Here is a 19,460-nt window from a genome sequence, read left to right on the forward strand (position 1 = left end):
TAAAACATATACAAAACAAGAAACCATATTTGAAGGAAAAAAAATATATTCTATTTTCCTTCTATTAAGTGAGGAATTGAGAGAGATTTAATTAAGTAATTAAGTCAAATTCTTTGTGTTTTGAGCATTTTTTTTTTTTTTTTTTTTTTGGTAAGGTTGCAAATGATTTTCTAAATATGTAGCAACCCACAAGTTCAAGTTCAAAAACTTAATTATTAATTACTAAAGTATTACATATTACATGTTATTATTTCAAAAAACTACATGATAGTTATTTTTGAACAGATAGCTAACAATTCGTATGAAAAGGGCTAACAATTCGTATGAAAAGGGCTGAAGTTTGTTGCAAGGATAGAAATGTCAAGTTGATGTTGACTAGTCTACAAATTATTACTCCATCCGTTTTTTTTTTAAAATGCATCAGTTTGACTTTTGTACTATTAATAAACCATGTTTGACTTAATTTTTTTTCCTATGATAAAACTAATAAATATAATTATATAATATTGTATATCATTAGATTCATCACAATGTCTACTTACATAATTTTGTTACAATTTTTTTATTGATAGATGATTAAAGATATTAATGGTCAAAGTTACATCTTAACCAATGTGGCGGTTAAACTGATACATTTATATATATGTAATACCTTAGTAATTAATTAAATGATTGTCTGGCAGTGGAGGAGGTTGCCGGACATGGGGGGGATTCGGACAGTGGTGTGGGAGGGGGTTGATTCCATGGGAGGAGGAAGGGGAGGGGGTGGTGTTTTTTTTTTTTTTTTTTTTTTTTTAAGAATTTGTGTGTGTGTATATATATATATATATATATATATATATATATATATATATATATATATATATATATATATATATATATATATATATATATATATATATATATATATATATATATATATTAAATCTAATTATTTAATAATTTGATGGGTTAGAGGTTAATTAGAAGAAATTAGTATTTAATCAATTTGTTTAAGAATTTGTACTGAGCTGTAAAATCCCTAGCCTCCTCTCTCTCTCTTCGCTCTCCTAAACTCTAGCCTATATTATCGATTTTGAAGGGGCTTCCATCGGATTTTACCGGTGGAAAGCCCCAATCTTTATTTTCTTTTAAGCTTTTTGTTTCTTAGGTTACAATAATAATGTCTCCCTTGAAAGAAAGTGTCTATCTCCTTCGAAAAACAAGGTTTTTTCGATCTCTTCGAAAGATAAGGTTTTTCGGACTCCTTCGAAAGACAAGGTTTTATTTGTGTTTAATTTGGTCTCCGGTTGTGCGGGGCTACGATTGATTATGGCTCGATTTCGGGTTACGGAATCATCAAAAGAATTAACTTTATCACAAAATTGCGAAGCGACGACGGATCCACTCAAAAAGTTGTATGAGACAACGAATCGAGAATGTGCCGAATTGTTATATTTATGTATTTGGATTCTTAGCCCTTCCCCGATTTATTCTTGTTTAATTTTGTTAAATTCGTTTTCATTATTGTTAATTGTCAATTGTAGATGTCGTATGACTTTATTTAATGAAATTTAATGTCCTTTAGGACTTTTCAAAAAAAAAAAAAAAAAAAAGAAATTAGTATTTTATTAAGTTAATTAGAAAGTAATTAGAGAAATATGTTTCCTCTCACAATAAAAATAAACGTGGTGGTTTTTTTTAACAAAAAAAACTTTTAAAAGGTTTTTTTTCGCAAATGATGCTTTTAAAATGGGTTTTTTTTTTTTTTTTTTTTTTTTTTTTTTTGTTACAAATTTTCAAAAAAAAAAGGAAAATTTGTAAATTACCACTCAAAAAGAGGTCTTGTTTTGATATTACCACCCACTAAAAAATTTATTTTAAATTACCACCCATTAAATTTGAACAATTTTCAGATTACCACCTTTTTTGGATTTCCGGTGGAAATTCCGTTTGAGGGCCCCACATAACGGCTATAAACGGCTAATTTCACTTTTTTGACTCTCTCTCTCTCCCCGATTTCTGTTGTTTAAAAATTGTACAACTTCAAGTCACAAATTTTGCCCCAAATTTCATTCAAAATTCCTCAAATTTCAACTGCTACTGTGAGAAGAAGTTATCTACTGAAGATTGTACACTCAATTTGCATCAAAGGTATGATTCCACTACTTCATAATTTAGGGTTTTTTCGCCAATTTAGGAATTAGGGTTCATGAGTCAATTAAATTGGGGGTTTTTTGCAATTAGGCTATCTGTTTGCAATTAATTGTGCGATTTTGTTAGAATTCTGCTAATTGGAGTTGATGTTATCCAAATTTGTTGAATAATTGTTTACTATGTTGAATAATTGTATCTTATGTGTTGTGTTTTGCGATTGAAAGAATTGAATGATTCATAGTTGCATGAAGTTGTAAGCTTGTTCTTTTTCTTTTTTTGTTTTGGATTTTGTTTTGCAGAAATGGAGGGAGTTGCCATTGACATTAGCAATTAACAGGAGCTTCAACTATATGCTTCTGGTCCCAGAGAACACTTCGAGATGGCGCAATCAACAGTACATGCAAGTACAACCAAAGCATTCAATTTGCAGAAAAAAAGTAGAGTTAGGGTTTTGATTCAATCTTAAATGGGTAGTAGAGAATTTGACAGAGAATAAAAGGAAGAAAGAGGGAAAAAATTGATGATTTTGGAAGAATTAAGTGAAGGAATTGAGGAGAGATGAAGTTTTTAGAGTTTAATGTAACAGCCAGAATGTTAGGTCGAAGAAAAGATGAAAAAAAAAAGGAGGGAAGTTAATAAGGTGGGGCCCACAATCGGAAATTCCACCGGAAAACATAAAAGGTGGTAATCTGAAAATTGTTTTAATTTAATGGGTGGATATTTAAAATAAAAGTTTTACTGGGTGGTAATTTCAAATTAGGACCCCTTTTTGGATGGTAATTTACAAATTTTCCAAAAAAAAAATTATACCAAACTCGAAATTTAAGCCCAAATAAACAGATTGGGTCGGGTCTAGCCAGCGGACTAGGCCGGCAAGTGAATGCCAAATTGCCAAACTCCCAAACTAGTCCGAGTCTCCAAGGGCTTAACCAAATGTATCGATATGTTTGTTGAACTTCTAACATTTTGTTTTATCAAAAAAAAAAAAAAAAAAAAAAAAAAACAAAAAACCTCTAACATTTTGTTAAGCAACTTTTTGCTCAACAATGGCGTTGTGGTTAGACTCAAATTCTGAACCCCAAACAGAGAATGAAAAGGCTGATTTAGCCGCCATTGCTGCCCTCAAAGTTTCTACTGCTCTTGAACTTAAGGTTCTTTCTCTTTCCCTCTTTCTACCCTTTTCTTCTTTACTATTAATTCTTGTAATTTCAATCTTTTTTGTTGCAGATTGTTATTATGCTTCAATGATTGATGCTGTATATATTTATATGTTTTGTTGATTTATATTCTGAAATTAAATACCCAGTTACTATTAATTCATTTTCAACTATTTCTCTAATTAATTTTATTTGTTTGTTTGGAACCTTAGATTTCTAATTATAATTGCCACTTCCTTTGTTCTGGTAATTGTCTCAAAAATAAAATAAAATTAAAAAATAATAAACTCATTCAGATTACCATAAATGTTGAGATGGGAAAACTAAACTCATTCATTTGTGCTTGTTTTTATTTTTGTTGTACTAAAAATGTGAAAAATTGGCCTAAAACGATTAATAAAATTTGGAAGAATCATTATTTTTATGCTATATTTTCTGTTGGGTGTTTTTTAGGATGAGGGCAATGAGTATGTTAAGAAGGGGAAGAAGCATTACAAGGATGCTATTGATTGTTACACTAGAGCTATAAATCAGAAGGGTTTAGGTGAATCAGAGACATCGGTTTTATTTGCGAATAGAGCCCATGTAAATCTTTTATTAGGAAATAACAGGCGTGCCCTCGAGGATGCTGAGCAAGCTGTTAAGCTTTCTCCGACGAATGTCAAGGTTTGCCACCCCCTTGTTTGTAGAAATGTTTGAAAAATGGGATTTGCTTGCTGAGGCTGATGACATTTTGTTTAATGTATTGTATTATAGGCAATATATCGTGCTGCTAAAGCTTCGTTTGCTTTAGATATGTTGAAAGAGGCTATAACATATTGTGAACAAGGACTTGAACTGTCCCCTGATAACGAAGACCTGAAAAAACTTGTGAAGCTAGCTAGTGGGAAATTGGCAGAACGTGAGAAGCATGAGGCTGAAGTTGCCAAAGCTTTGAGAGGTGCTAAGGTATACAATTATACCTGTTGTTTTTTTAATGAAGGGGTGTTTTTCTGAATTGGCAGATTCTTAATATCGAATGTGCAGGACCTTCTTTCTGCCTTTGAAGATAGAGGATTGAAAATTGGCAAACCAATGTTTCGTGAACTTACTGGACTAAAGAAACCAGTTCTAGACAAGAGCAAGATTCTTCACTGGCCAGTGGTTCTTCTCTATCCAGAGGTTATGTCCAGTGACATAATTGAAGACTTTTGTGAGACAGACATGTTTTCATCCCACCTAGATATAATATCCTTTGTTGCTTTCTTATATATGTTTGTTTTGTTTCTAGCTTTCTTTTGCACGTATGGAATGCATAATATAGATTTATGATATTGTGACTTTGTCAATTTGCTTGATATTTTCATGGTAAGTTCATCACATTCAAATTCATAACGGAGGTTTTGGAGGATAGGATCATTTATGGATACCATGGTCTCTTTCCTTGATGTCTAATTGGGGATCACTCCAGTAATATACCTGATATTTCTACAGATGCTGCCATCAAATTTATTTTTATTTTTATTTTTATTTTTTTTAAAAAAATTTGCGAATCTTTTTCTTCTTTTTATGTGTTTGTAATTTCCTTAGCATAGAAACATGTTTTCAGAAGATTGTCCTCCACTGCCTTGGGACAAGGAAAATGTGTACACTCGTGAAAATATTGAATTATACTATGAGGTAATCTATCTTCCTTTCCCTTATTGCTTTCCGAAGGACATTACAATAGTTGCTCATCTAATTATTGGTGTCTTTTGTTTTGGCTGTTTATGGAAAATATGAACTGTATCTCTGGGCTCTGGTTACTCAGTGAACTTCACAATACTTATTGAAATGTTTTGACGTAGTTAATATGCACCGCATCGTACAATTTTTCTAGAAATTTTTTTATTTTCCAATATGGTACTCTAAAGTATCTTTCTGGACCTAGCAGAATGTCACTGCATTTGGTAGTTGGTACTCTGTGGGTATTTTCTAGCTAAGGTTTTTGATTTGGCACCCTGTACTTAAGATGCTCTACAGAATGTTTGTAAAAGAATTGAACCTATGCAGGACTGCTACCTAGCAATGTGGCAACCAGTGGACTAACTTTACATAGATCTAAAATGGTTGGTCTTGCATACGTGTCCTAGTATAGTAGCATCTTACTGTCTGTCTTATGGTTCTTTGGTCTGTGCATTTTCCAATGGTGAATTATGGATACCAATGACTGATGCTGTAAACCTTAGGTTGGCTCATCAGTGTGCTTGTCAAAGACACGCATTTTGCATTATCTTTTGGAAGGTACTCCAGGTGCTGGTGCAGTGAGCATTGATGAAGAAAAAGATTCTTCAAATTATGGGAGCCCTATAGGTATTGTATAACTTACAGCTTATCATTTAATTATCTGAATAAAATAAAATTTTACACTCTAGATCAGCAAATATGTCCGTGTTTTGCGTATTCAATTAGTGCTGGAATACATCATCTAAATCCTCGACATTTGTGCGTAGTTTAGCATTGGTACTTTGCTAACTAGGGATTGAAATTGCCTCTACGATTGTGCAATGGAGATGTAGGTTGACTGTTTTGAGTTACTTTCTTTGAACTTCATGCATTTCCTTTTTAAAATGGTGATTCAGTTTTTTTGGAGGCTTCAGAATGTCACTTCAGCTGAGTGCTTTCTTTTCCTTTAAACATTCAATTTGTGTTTCTATCTGATAGATCTAATGTTCTAATGTCACACTTCCTCAACAGTCTTTGTAGTCATTTTAGAAATGCTGTCCATTTAGCTTTTGTAATTGTTGGGGTTTTGTAAGATACATAAAGCTTATGTCAGCCATCTTCAATGATGTGATTACTTGCCAGGTAAAGGCCTGTCCAGATGGGTAAAAGTCAACGAAAAAAGGACACTTCATGATGTTCTGAAGGAGCCAAATCTTGTTATTCCTGGCATACCAGGTACATTCCTTACCATTCTTCTACTTTCTAAATATATTTCAAACATGTGAGTAAAAAGGGTCGGGTGACAGTGCGTAAAAATCTGTATTTGAATGGCAAAGAGGGTGAGAAGGCAGGGTTGCTGCTAGCATGCTAGTTGTCTTAAAAATCAAAACTTTGCATTTTCTCTTCCTTACCTTGGCTAATTTATTGTTGGTGCATGCAGTTTTTTACATAGTGTCCAAAAGCTCCGCCTTCTACAACAAATTTAAATCTGGTAAATGGGCACTCCCTCAGGTGCCAGGTGAAGATACTGCCTGAATTAGACTATTTTTCCAGTCAATGTACTTGAGGTCTGAGGAGACAGTGGCTGCGTTTCTTTTAAATGGATCATTACATCTAACTATTTAATTAGCAATGCTCAAGGAATCCTGTATGAAGACGGCAAAAGGCCAACCATGCACCAGTGCAAATGGAGTTATGATTCTTAACTAGTTATTACTTTGGCGGTGCCATGGATCATTGTATGTAACATGAAAACACAATTTTCTTTTTAAATTTTAGAGATATGTTATCAATTTTTGATTTTGTCAGTATAGGTACTCAATGCCTTGGCATGTTAGAGGTTCAGGTTCTAGCCTTATTTTCTTTCATTAAGTGACTGCATATGGTAGTTTGTTGTTAAGTTTTGGAAGTTGTGTAAAACCCTCTCCAGTCTCCATGAAGGCTTCTCTACATGTACTAAGGAATGAATGAGATGCAATACCCGATTAAACGCAGAATACCTGCATGTATGTTTGTGTACATATATATGAATGGAATTTAGTGAGAAAAATAACTGGCTAACTGAGTAAATCTGCTGATAGTATTTATGATCTATAACTTGACATTCTTCAGAGCATCAATGTGCTATAATATCTACAAATTTCGGAGTATATTAGTTGGAAATTGCATCAGTAATAATCATTATCTAAAGCATAAATGGACTTATATCTATAAATATCAATCCTAATCCCTCCATTCATAATATTGTATTTTCAAACCTAATCCCTCTATCCGGAATTAGACACATTGTCCCAACCCCTCGCAATTTAGCTACTTGTATAAAAACTTTGTATGATTTCATGAAATGACTGAAAGACAATGATAGTTGAGCTATTTTATTAGTGACATTATACAAAAACTATTAATTTGGATGGTGTGTTCCTCAAAATTCATCAGAATTTCTTGGTTTAAAGCTGTAGCAAACCATCGTAACATTGTTAAGCAAAATCCATGAAGAGATAAATTTGTGTTACCCGTATCTGTAATCTTATAACATACGGAGTAATAAACTAGTTCATGACCTTTTTATTAAAGGTGATAGACTGATAGTATTGTTGCAAGAGATAAATTGTAACATCATGTTTCCATCTAGAAAGAGTAGCAAACCATGTGAAAGATGTACCATAATAATTTTGGACAAATTGATACATTTCTGGAGAAATCACCTACAATTTGTGTTTCAGTAGTATACAATCAAATGTTTACATCGCTCAAACAAGATGCCATTAAAGAAATATGAAGATCAGCTCCCTAGTGAAAAGGCGAAATCACAGTTCAGTGCTTTCCTCTTTTTTTGATGACAAGTACCTATCATAAGAAATGAATGGAAATTGTTAGATTGAAGTTGTTTCCTGGTCTTTACTTCAGCATAAAACACAAAAGAAGAGATGAATCAGCAGTTATCCCAGTGCCCAAACTATAAAGATGTATAAATCAACTAACAATTCATCTTCATACCTAGTAAAAATCTGCCAATGTCGAGTAACTGCCAGAGACATATTGGAAGCTAATAACAAAGGAAAAAAATTGAGTACTTTTGTGGCATTACTAAAGCTTGTACAAAGCTGAATATACAGATGACAAAAAGTTGTGACCTTGAAAATTCTTCTAAAAGTTCTAAGCTTAAGCATGATGACAAAAAAATATAGATGATATTGTCATAACTTTTTTAATCCCAGATTGTATATATGAACATCATGACACAGAGAGAAGACTCGTTCATTGAAGAAATGGGAGAAAGACAAATATGTGTTAGTCAATTCACACAAGCAATCCACTGTTCCCCTCTTATATGTATAAGATTAGACACATACAGACTAACTCTTCACATAGGCAAGCAGGAAGTACAGGATAGATCAAGCAACAGTACCTACTAGTTGGTGAACATCAAGTTACATCACTAAGCTTTACAAAGGTAAGGGTCATTTGTCCGGACTGATCAATTCAACAAGTAGAGCCAGGTAACGGTTGGTAATTGTGTTCTACTTGCATCTTGACCCCAAAATATTCCGAGACCTGGCTAGCCCCAGAATCCAGATGAAGTGGATAGGCTAAAAGCCTTTTAGAGTTTAGACAGTGGCATTAATGGTTGAACATGAGATTTTCTGTAAATTCTTAGTAACTGAAACTCAAGTTTACAAAAGATATGCATAACACCACCCCCCCCCCCCCCCCCCCCCCTCCAACCAGGCAACCACTAACTGATCTCATAGTGCACAAGGTAAAAAATCTCAAAATAGTGAATACACAGAACCATTGAACATGTGACAACAGAGATCCAGGGGAGGGGAGGTCTCTGGTCCTTGGATCAAGTTTCACGAAATTGCAAGCAAACTAGAAATAAATTCAAATTCGGCACAAGGTAGCATTTACTTCACAATAAGAAATTAAAGATCCAATAAAAATAAGTGTGTGGACGTAAGTTAAATAATCTCACCCTCTCTCTACCCCGTATAAGAGTTAACGTGAAATCAATAAACAAAGAATGACCTAAAATTATTTGACAATGAAGGGCAGAATAGAGTATACATGGAATTTTAGAAGCTGTGGAAATTCAGAAACGTTACCCATTAGCCCTTGCCCATCTGGAAAGTTGGTATAGCTGCACAGTTTCATTTGAAGCATGGCATGCCAGGAGTAGATAGTTGCGAGGCTGTACCATCCATGCAAACCTCATGAATAATGCAGAGTAAACACACATTGCTGCAGACCGGAAAATGACAATAAAAATCAAATTAAAAGAAATGCGCTTAAAACTTAGAATCAACAATGCAACAAAGCCAGATGTCAACCTGAAGTCATGTTGCCCGATATCTTTTCAGGGGGTTTATTCATGTCCACAAGCCCCTATATACTCCAGCAATCATACAAATAATCTCATTGGTAAACTTCAGATAAGAAATGTGTATAATATTATCCTTACATCTGAAGAAAAAATGTGAACAAGTCCAAAACAAAAGTTTAGAAGCATACAGCGACAACAAATCCCCAATTTGCAACAGGACCCCAGAAATGAGTTGTTTTAGGCCCAACAGGGCTGTTCAAAAATGCGCGGAATGTAGAAGCCATGAGTCACCTGTACCAAGTACTCCCAGAATTAGTAAGATGCGTTTACATCAAAGAGTTACTTCTCTTAATAAGCAAGTCTAAAGTGCCACACTTAATCAAGAATCATTGCCCACAAGATCGAAAACATGTAGGAGAATCTAGTTTCACTACCTACAAATTATCCATCAGACGCCCTCTTTAATGCTTTTCCTACATCAAGTATTCCTTTCCACTTCCTTCAAGCTACAAACAGATTTCAAATAACATATCCAGCATTGACCAAAAACCCGGTAAAACAAAAATCCAATCGGAAAAATCAACAGTTCTGTGTATTAATTTGATTACATCACACCTTCCTATAATCATAAACTCGGATACTGGCAATAAGGTACACAGACTACACAAAGTTTTAGTCCGGCTGTCAAACGCTCCAATTCTGAGTTCAACACATACTCAATTAATCAAACTCAGTGATTTCATAACTTAATACTAGCCTAATTACACCCAAAATGTCAGCTTCTTGTACTAAATTGGAGATTTTACAGCTTAATAATAGCCTAATTACACCCCAAATTTCAGCTTCTTGTACTATATGGATCCAAAAACCATCTAACTCCAATAGAATCATATCTCCATCAAAACGGAAATATTTAGAGAATGAAAATTATCAAACAATATAATAGTTAAAAATACCCCACAATTTTGTTTGTACAGAAATAATATTAATCAGGTTCAATAATCAGAGTATGCTAATTCATACATACCAACAATTTCCATTGAAATCAATGGATTTTCAAACAATAAAATAATAAAATTTAGAATAATTTCACCACTTTATAGTGAGATAGAAACAGCAAAGAAGCAAGAAATGGTTAAAATTCAAGAATATAACTCAAATTCCCACAAAAAATGATAAATATGTGCATCAAGTATCAAAATATAACAGCAATTTATGATCAAACACAAATTTAAGTATCAATAAAAAAAATTAATACATTTTAGAAAAGGGTAGGTAAATCAACAAAATTCAAGAAAAAGACGGCGCAGATGAAAGGGATTGATGAGAAAAAAGTAGAGAAGAATTGAGAGAAAGACATACCGAAGAGTTGATGAAAGATTGACGGAGGAGCAGCAATGCCAGGAGAAGAAATGAGGAGAGAGAATCTGGGAAATGGTCTTCCTCTTTTTCTCTGGAAATTTACTTTCTACTGTTTTAAAAAAAGGAAAATTATATAGCATTAAATTTACACTTGAAAAGTCTTGAAATCCTAATTTTATATACTACCTCCATTACAAGTTATGTTACAAGTTATGTGCAACGATTAGATATTTTCCCTCTCTGTTTTATGTCAAATCGTTGCACATAACACGGAGGTAGTAATTTTCAAGTTTATATTTAATGCTTATATATAGCCCTTAGGGTTACATATAACATCAATCAATTAACCTATACTAAAAGCGAATCTATAATGACATTTGTCATAATGTCATTCAAAATTTTCCCGCCCAATTTTACTTTCTATTTTTATGCAGATTATATATTGAAGGAAATCATTTTATAATAATTTAAAATATCTTTCTTCCAATTAAAATTCTTAACAATAATAATTCTCCATATAAACCTAACTGATATATTTTTACATATACGTAATCTTTTATATTATGTATTATTTTTATATAAAAAAAAATGAGGTGAGTATTATTAAGCAATATTTCTATACATTATTTTAGTTTTCTATAATACTATTAATTTTTTTTCATCCAATGTTTTACTTTTGCAATAATGTTTAATTCAATTAAAAATAAAATCATTTTGTTAAGACATATATACACACTTTATTTTCTACTCTTAAAAGTTGTATTAATAATAACGCAGAACGTGCAGGTACTATATAACCTTAGATTTTTTTAAAATAAATAAATAAATACATAAATAAATAAAGCCTCTTTTTTCTAAGTGTCACTAGCTAATCTAAGACATTGATATAGTTAGGTATAAAAGTTAAAGTTATATTTATTTTTGAATTAATATTATGAGTGTAATTTATTTTATAAAAATATACAATAACCTTTTATAAAAGTTAATAACAATCGTGCATTGCACGGGATTTAAAACTAGTAACCCTTAAAGAAAAAACTTTGCAAACATTAAAGGGAGCTACACTATGTATGACCTTGTTTAGTAATTAGCGATTAGCTAATTGTAAGAGTTGATTGTATCAACTATTTTAATCAACTGATTAGTTGATTTGACTAATTTATTGGTAAGAGTTTATTATATAGAGTTGTTTGATAAAATTAGCATATTAATTGTAACTATTTGTTAGCTAAACACATAAAATGACAATTTAGGACACTGGCAATTTATTTTTACTTAGGGCTTGTTTTCTTCACCCTAATTTCAGTTCAGTTCTATTTAGTTTTTAATTTCCTTATCTCATAAACAGTTCAGTTCAATTCAGCTCAGCTAAGTAAATCATAATAGACCCTTAATAGGGTAAGAAAGTGGGTAGGCAAGAATGTGAATTAGTGTAACATTTTAAGATAGAATTATCTTAACTTTTATTAATTAGCTTATTCGCCTTAATCAGCTCATTTAAGAAAAAAATCTTTTACCAAATAACCAAATTAGATGATCTATGTAGTCAAACCTTTAATTTTGTCAAATAAGCTTATTTATGGTCAAAACTCTAATTATCAAACATGGTCATATCTTTTTGATAAACGTATGATACATTTTATTTTTATGGGGCAATGTTCGTTGTAAAATTACTAGTAAAATCGCTTATTAAAATAGCATTTTATTTTCTTTTCAAATACACTATTTACGGCTTGTTTGACATTGTTTTTTGTTTTCAGAAACCCAAAGCCAGGAAACAAAAAAAAGGCGTTTTCACCTTTTAGTCGTCAATTATCAAAATAATAATGAATTTATTATTAGATTAGGATTATAATGATTTGTAATTATGTGTAGTGTATTAATAATGTGTTAATTATTTTTAAGTGAGGGTATGTGGGTTATTTTGATATAAAAAACTTATTAACTAAGGATTTTTTTTAATGAATTCTTAGCATCCAAATAGAGTAGTTGTTGCAAATAACATTTAACAGAGGAATACAATTGAATCACACAAGCCATCCTTGCCTCCCGGTCTATTTCAATTTTTGTTAACAATCAAATTTCGGTAACTATGTCTATCACCCAACTTTTAAATCATTCATAATATGAATTTGAGACATTTAAATAAGCAATTATATAAAATTTCTATGAACCAAATTAAGAGAAAAAAAAAAAAAAAAAAAAAAAAAAAAAAAAAAAAAAGCGGACATTAAAGTTGTGGTAGATGTATAATGTTGCTTAAGTTAATTAGAATAGAAATATTACATTGAACTCGATTACTTTATTCCTTGTCTTGGTTGGTTGAGTTTCAATTTTTATATGGTGTAAGATATATAATTATAATTTTTAATAAAATTCTAACATAATTTTCAATGTAAGGAACTATATTAGCCAAAGTTAACTTATGATTTTATTTTTCTTTTTGATTAATTGTCATTAATCATTTTATTTATAATGTTTAAAAATCAATATTCACAACAGATATAAGATCAAATTACCCTTATATCAATTAACCATGATATCTTTTTTAGACCCAAAATCATATAATTGATAGATTAATGTGACCTATACTGATTAGTCTATCATACATTAACATTCATACTTCAACGATAAGAGTATTCAAATATACAAGTTGCACTACGGTTGCACCATATACCAATAAATCAACACTCGCGTTCAAGTCATATACTCCGTAACATCTAAAAATAGTAATATATACTCCTAATAAAGATTTATGAACCAAAACACTTGATCTTGAGTTGGCAAGAATCCACACATTTACTTCATATATGATTCCACCAATCTCACCTATTTATAGTCCCTCCAACAACTCCCAGATCCTTGCGCCTCCTCTTCCTCCTCCTCCTCCTCCACCTCGGCTTTCGCAATGGCGACGCCACTCGGGTGCTCCACCACCATCCTAACCCCACTCCTCAACTCCTCCGCCGCAGCAGACTACATCTGCCAACAACTCACCACCAACACCGCCTTAACAACCGATGCAACCACCGCAATCAACGCCGTTTACCTACTTTTCTCAGCCTACCTAGTCTTCTCCATGCAACTCGGCTTCGCCATGCTTTGCGCTGGCTCAGTCCGTGCTAAAAACACCATGAACATCCTCCTCACCAACGTCCTCGACGCCGCTACCGGTGCTCTTTTCTTCTACCTCTTCGGTTTCGCCTTCGCTTTCGGCTCCCCATCTAACCCTTTCATAGGAAGCCGCTTCTTTGCGCTAAAGTCAATGCCAGATTTTCACCAATCCTATGATTACAACTACTTTCTTTTTCAGTACTGCTTCGCTATCGCTGCAGCCGGGATTACTTCCGGCTCGATAGCGGAGCGTACTCAGTTCGTATCCTACTTGGCCTACTCGAGCCTACTAACGGGGTTCGTGTACCCCGTTGTGGTGCATTGGTTTTGGTCTAGTGACGGGTGGGGGAGCGCCTTCGTAACGTCGGAGAAGCTCTTGTTTGGGACGGGGGTTATCGACTTTGCCGGGTCAGGAGTAGTGCACTTGGTGGGAGCCGTGGCCGGGTTTTGGGGGGCGTTTATTGAAGGTCCGAGGATTGGGAGGTTTGATCATAAAGGTAAAGGGGTGCCCCTTAAAGGACATAATGCTTCATTGGTTGTGTTAGGGACTTTTTTGTTGTGGTTCGGGTGGTACGGGTTTAACCCGGGTTCGTTTTTTACCATTGCCAAGGCGTATGGCAAAAGCGGGGCGGTGTATGGGCAGTGGAGCGCCGTGGGAAGGACTGCTGTTACTACTACTCTTGCGGGTGCAACGGCTGCCCTCACTACTTTGTTTGGAAAAAGGTAATTTTCAATTTTCTGAAATTTTGAGGTGTTTTTATTTTGGACTTGTGTTTCGTGTATAAATAAAATTTACAAGAATAAGGGAATTTCATGCCAAATTATTATGATATGAGCATATTTTGAATTATCATACCGAATATTCAATAATGATTAGGCAATCAACCTATATAAGGTAAACATATCATGCGTATTACGGTATTGCACTTATATATCATTATATCCTAATTTGAGGCATGATATTGATGCATTTTGGCTGGAATATTTCAATTATTAGGCTGGACAACTAACTTGTATAGGTTTAAATGTTATAACTAATACCCCTTCAAAAAAAAAAAAAAAAATGTTATAACTAATATTCACAATTTGAGGGAATTGTCTAAATTGTTTATAATGTACAATTGTACAAAGTATATGAAAAAAATATGGTTTAGTTATCAAACATTTATAAGTTATAACATTGTACTTCTATTTTATAAAGTCCAAGTAAGAAAGAAAATTGATTAAAAAAAGTGGGTGAATATAAGAAAAAAAAATACTGATATACTATAAAGTAAGAGAAGGTAGTGAGATTAATATTGTGAGTTTAGCTGTTTAGAAGAGTACGATAGGAGTTTGTCAAAAATAGAATAAAAATTCTATGTTAAGAGAATTATAAAAGGGATGGACAAAAAGGGAATTATTTAAGACATTTCAACACATGTGTAATACGGTATAAATTTGTAACAAATACAAGTAGTGACTTTGTTTTGGGACTATATCTCTTCATATAAATTAGTGTTTTCTCCGCCAAATTCCTAATTACTATTCGGTTGCTTTATATACATTTTCAATACACTATTTTAATCATTAATACAGAGTATATGTTAGTATGTACTTGTAGTAAGTACAAGCCTCCGCAATGCCTAATTTTTGACTTATTATTATCTTGTACAATTTATACACATTACACAGGATACTAGTAGGACATTGGAACGTAACCGACGTATGCAACGGCCTACTCGGAGGATTCGCCGCCATAACAGGTGGTTGTGCAGTGGTAGACCCATGGGCAGCCTGCATATGTGGGGTGGTTGCAGCCATAGTCCTAATAACATGCAACATTCTAGCAGAAAAATTCAACTACGACGATCCCTTAGAAGCCCTACAACTCCACGGAGGGTGTGGTACATGGGGCATAATCTTCACAGCCTTTTTTGCCAAGAAAGAGTACCTCCAAGAAGTGTATCCGGCGCGCCCTGCCACCTCCTACGGCCTCCTAATGGGAGGTGGGGGGCGGCTCTTGGCGGCCCATGTTGTACAAATCTTGACCATATGTGCATGGGTTAGTGTAACAATGGGAAGTCTGTTTTTTGTGTTGCATAAGTTGAGATTGTTGAGGATTACGTCGGAAGATGAGATGAATGGAATGGATCTTACAAGTCATGGTGGATTTGCTTATAATGAAGATTTTGATGAGAAGACCAAAAAATGGTCTTCTTATATGGGTGGAGATGATCCTCCTGGTGTACAATTCCAAGCTTGATGAATTATATGATCTTGGAAGAAATACTTTGATTTGATTTATCATGTACAATGTTTTTATAGTTTTAATTTTGTTGGGTGATCTTAAAAAAAAAAAATTTGTTGGGTGATCATGAAAAATTTATTTAATTAGGGGTTGGATTGAAGCATATTACAATGGATTTATTAGTATTTGATTTTAGTTTGTGTACGTTAAATGACATGTATAGGATGAAGTTCATTTTTTATAGTACAACATACTATCTTCAATTCATTATAATTGCAATCATTTATATATATATATATATATATATATATATATATATATATATATATATATATATATATTACAATATGATTTGTTGTAGGAAATTTTGACTTTTACCACCATGAAAAAATCATTTATTGACTTTTACTACTTCATTAAAAAAAAAAAAAATAAATAAATAAAAATTTGTATTTTACCACCATCAAATTTCCAAAATTGGGTTTTACCACCAACTAACGGATTCCGCCTATGAATCTGTTAGTAGGGCCCACCTTTTTTACATTTCCTCTTCATCATCTCCCCCGATCTTCCATGCCAATCAACCGGGAACGAAATCAACCCCACCTCGTTTGGTTGGAATTTCGTGTGGGGCTATAGAGGGGTGGGAATTTGGTGGTGGCTAGGGAGGGGGTCGGAATCACGTGGTGGCTAGGGAGGAGGTCGAAATTTGGTGGTGGCTAATAAGCTAGGGTTTTAGAAATTAGGAGTATTCGAAATTCGGTAGGTAAAAAAGGGGTCGAAATTCGGTGTAGGTGCTAAGGAGAGTTGGCCCGACACGGCCCGGCGGCCCACTTGTGGGCCGTGCCATGAACAAAATTCTAGAAATTTGGCACGATCACGGCACCCGTGGGTCGGCACGGCAGGCGGCCCACCAGACACGTATTTGTTGTTGTTGTTGTTGTTGTTGTTGTTGTTGTTGTTGTTGTTGTTGTTGTTGTTGTTGTTGTTGTTGTTGTTGTTGTTGTTGTTGCTGCTGCTGCTGCTGTTGCTTGTTGTTGTTGTTATTATTGCTGTTATTGTTATTATTGTTGTTGCTGTTGTTTTTTGCTAAATTAATAAAATTATTTATATAAACTTAAACATAAATTATTTATATAAACTTAATTCAATTAAGGTTATTAATATATATATATATATATATATATATATATATATATATATATATATATATATATATATATATATATATATATATATATATACATAAACATAAATTAATAAAATTATTTATATAAACTTAAATAGTTCAAAAAAAAATTATATATCGATTTTTTTTTAATATACATATATAGTTTTTTTTTAAAAAAAAAAAATCGGGTTGGCCCATAGCCTAGCCCGGCACAGCACGGCCCGCCAAGCACGTGGGACGTAATTGGTATACACTAGACCCTAGTGTAGGTACCACACCCTACACCCCCCCTCTAAACGATGCGTTTAACAATCTCCCTCATATACCCACTTTCTGCAATTGTACAGTAAAAATCAAACCACCATTTATCTTTTTTCACTTTCTCTCTCCTCACCCATTTTCTGCATTTTCTCTCTCTACACCCATTTTCAGCATTTTCTAATCCAAAATTTTCAACAAACTTTGCGACAAATTATCCAAAAAAGTTGTTCAACTGCTACATACTTCAACAAATCAAGGTCGAAATTCAAAGGAGTAAGTGATTTTGTTCATATTTAATTCGAAAAAGAGTATAAACCCTAATTTTTATAATTTATTGTTGCAATTATGTTACAGGAACATTTACTATTTTTAGTTTTAAAACTAGTAATTTGAACAAGTACATTTTGAATTTTGAGTATGAAGTATTTCATTTTTTTTATTGCAGTATGAAGGAAATAGCTTCGGAGAAGAACATAAAAAAAATCTGGAGAAAAGTAAGCATTAATTAAATTAGTTCGTAGGGTTTTTTTTTTTTTAAAAAAAAAAATTTATAAATGTTTATTTTCATTTTGATAAATGTTCATTTATATATTAGTATACAATCATTCACATGTTAATAAATGATTAATACAAATATTTATTTATATATTACTACATAGTCATTGTAAAAATCTCCTATTGTAGATCAAGAACTTTTAAAAGATATTAAAACTTATGGTATAGATGTTAACATTTCTACAATTCCGAGGTAATATATGAACATATACTGAATTATAAATGTTCATTTGTATATTTGAATCTATTTGAGTTTATATTTGACTTTATATGCCAAAATAAAAAATGTTCATTTTTATGATACATCATGCACATTTATGAAATGCATAAATATTCATTCATGTGAGTTGAGAAACTGACTTATGCATACTATGAAATCTTTTGATCATATATGAAATTCATAATGTTCATTTACATATATAGTAATGTAAATCAATGTAAGTATTATACTATAATCTTAGCAATTTTTATTGAAGAACTAATAAATTATATCTGTACATTCTTCAGTTTTGTTGCAGAGCGAAGGAAACCGTTTTAGAGAAGAGAAACAAAGATTATAGTTCGCAGTTATTTTTATTATTATTATTATTTCTTTTTTTTTTATTTTTATTAATGTTCATTTTCATTTTGTTAAATGTTCATTTATATGTTAGTATAACGTCATTCACATTTTAATAGATGATAAATGTTTATTTACGTATTGATAAATGTTCATTTTCAATATATATAAATGTTAATTTACGTATTGATAAATGTTCATTTTCGTTCTTATTCATGATCAACAAGTAAATGCATTAATTTTAAAATGAATATGTGCATATACTTAAAAGTTCATTTTTATACTACTAATTAAAGCACCCAATCATATCATGAATTAGTTATTTTAACAAATTTAATAAGGAATTTCAATAAGAGTGTGTGCTATGTTGTAGTTTTCATGGAAATGATTCTTACAATTACAATAAGGAGTGAGTGCTACCTTCAAAAAATTTCAATAACAAGTACAAAATTATAAATTTTATACATTTTTCATTTATAATAATGTTCCTTAATTAAATGTTCAATTATAAATAATTGTATGTTCATTTACAACTATTAATAAAATATGTTCAGTTTTGAAATATTATATGTGCAAAATGACGTCACTTGGAGAGGGGGGTGTAGGTAGCAGAAGCTACACCGGGGTGTAGTGTAAAATTTTCACGTGGAACGTGTCGTGCCGTGTGTCGGGGTGTGCCAAAACTTGGCACAGCATGGCTTGTCGGGAATCCGGCACGCCACGGCTCGGCACGAGCCCCACCCAGGCATGGCCCGTGACGGCACGATGCCCGTCGATCTTTAGTTTAGGGGCTTGATTGAAGCATATTATTGGTTTTTTTTTAATATTTGTGATTTGTGATTTTAGTTGGTGTTATATTGTTGTTGTTTTTTTTTTTTTTTTTTTTTTTTGATAGCTAGGGTTTTAAA

At 32.6% G+C, this 19,460-nt stretch overlaps 3 protein-coding genes across 5 annotated transcripts; 2 read left to right on the top strand and 1 right to left on the bottom strand.

Moving 5' to 3' along the window:
• The first annotated feature begins 3,115 nt into the window (after positions 1 to 3,115).
• LOC145616322 (uncharacterized) lies at positions 3,116 to 6,885 on the top strand. 2 transcript variants are annotated; one of them, XM_081671021.1, is made up of 8 exons: positions 3,118 to 3,287; positions 3,747 to 3,959; positions 4,050 to 4,241; positions 4,320 to 4,520; positions 4,872 to 4,952; positions 5,501 to 5,624; positions 6,120 to 6,212; positions 6,418 to 6,885. In XM_081671021.1, exons 1-8 carry the CDS (start codon positions 3,183 to 3,185, stop codon positions 6,510 to 6,512), a joined length of 1,104 nt encoding a protein of 367 aa, XP_081527147.1. In that variant the 5' UTR covers positions 3,118 to 3,182; the 3' UTR covers positions 6,513 to 6,885. The 2 variants fall into 2 exon arrangements, with proteins under 2 accessions (XP_081527149.1, XP_081527147.1); XM_081671023.1 differs by lacking the exon at positions 3,747 to 3,959 and having other exon boundaries at positions 3,116 to 3,287.
• A 630-nt stretch (positions 6,886 to 7,515) lies between these two features.
• LOC145616330 (mitochondrial pyruvate carrier 1) lies at positions 7,516 to 10,791 on the bottom strand. 2 transcript variants are annotated; one of them, XM_081671042.1, is made up of 6 exons: positions 10,663 to 10,766; positions 9,735 to 9,806; positions 9,489 to 9,591; positions 9,308 to 9,362; positions 9,083 to 9,218; positions 7,516 to 7,823 (listed from the first exon to the last, which is right to left on the bottom strand). In XM_081671042.1, the coding sequence occupies exons 3-6, from the start codon at positions 9,582 to 9,584 to the stop codon at positions 7,784 to 7,786; spliced, it is 327 nt and encodes a 108-aa protein (XP_081527168.1). In that variant the 5' UTR covers positions 9,585 to 9,591; positions 9,735 to 9,806; positions 10,663 to 10,766; the 3' UTR covers positions 7,516 to 7,783. The 2 variants fall into 2 exon arrangements, with proteins under 2 accessions (XP_081527168.1, XP_081527161.1); XM_081671035.1 differs by lacking the exon at positions 9,735 to 9,806 and having other exon boundaries at positions 7,530 to 7,823; positions 10,663 to 10,791.
• A 2,779-nt stretch (positions 10,792 to 13,570) lies between these two features.
• On the top strand, positions 13,571 to 16,093 carry LOC145624159 (ammonium transporter 1 member 1-like). Its single transcript, XM_081677128.1, has 2 exons — positions 13,571 to 14,499; positions 15,451 to 16,093. The coding sequence occupies exons 1-2, from the start codon at positions 13,571 to 13,573 to the stop codon at positions 16,019 to 16,021; spliced, it is 1,500 nt and encodes a 499-aa protein (XP_081533254.1). The 3' UTR covers positions 16,022 to 16,093.
• The last annotated feature ends 3,367 nt before the right edge of the window (positions 16,094 to 19,460 follow it).

Source organism: Chenopodium album, chromosome 3 (assembly GCF_948465745.1).
Source record: "Chenopodium album chromosome 3, dcCheAlbu1.1, whole genome shotgun sequence".
NCBI classification, from domain to species: domain Eukaryota; kingdom Viridiplantae; phylum Streptophyta; class Magnoliopsida; order Caryophyllales; family Amaranthaceae; genus Chenopodium; species Chenopodium album.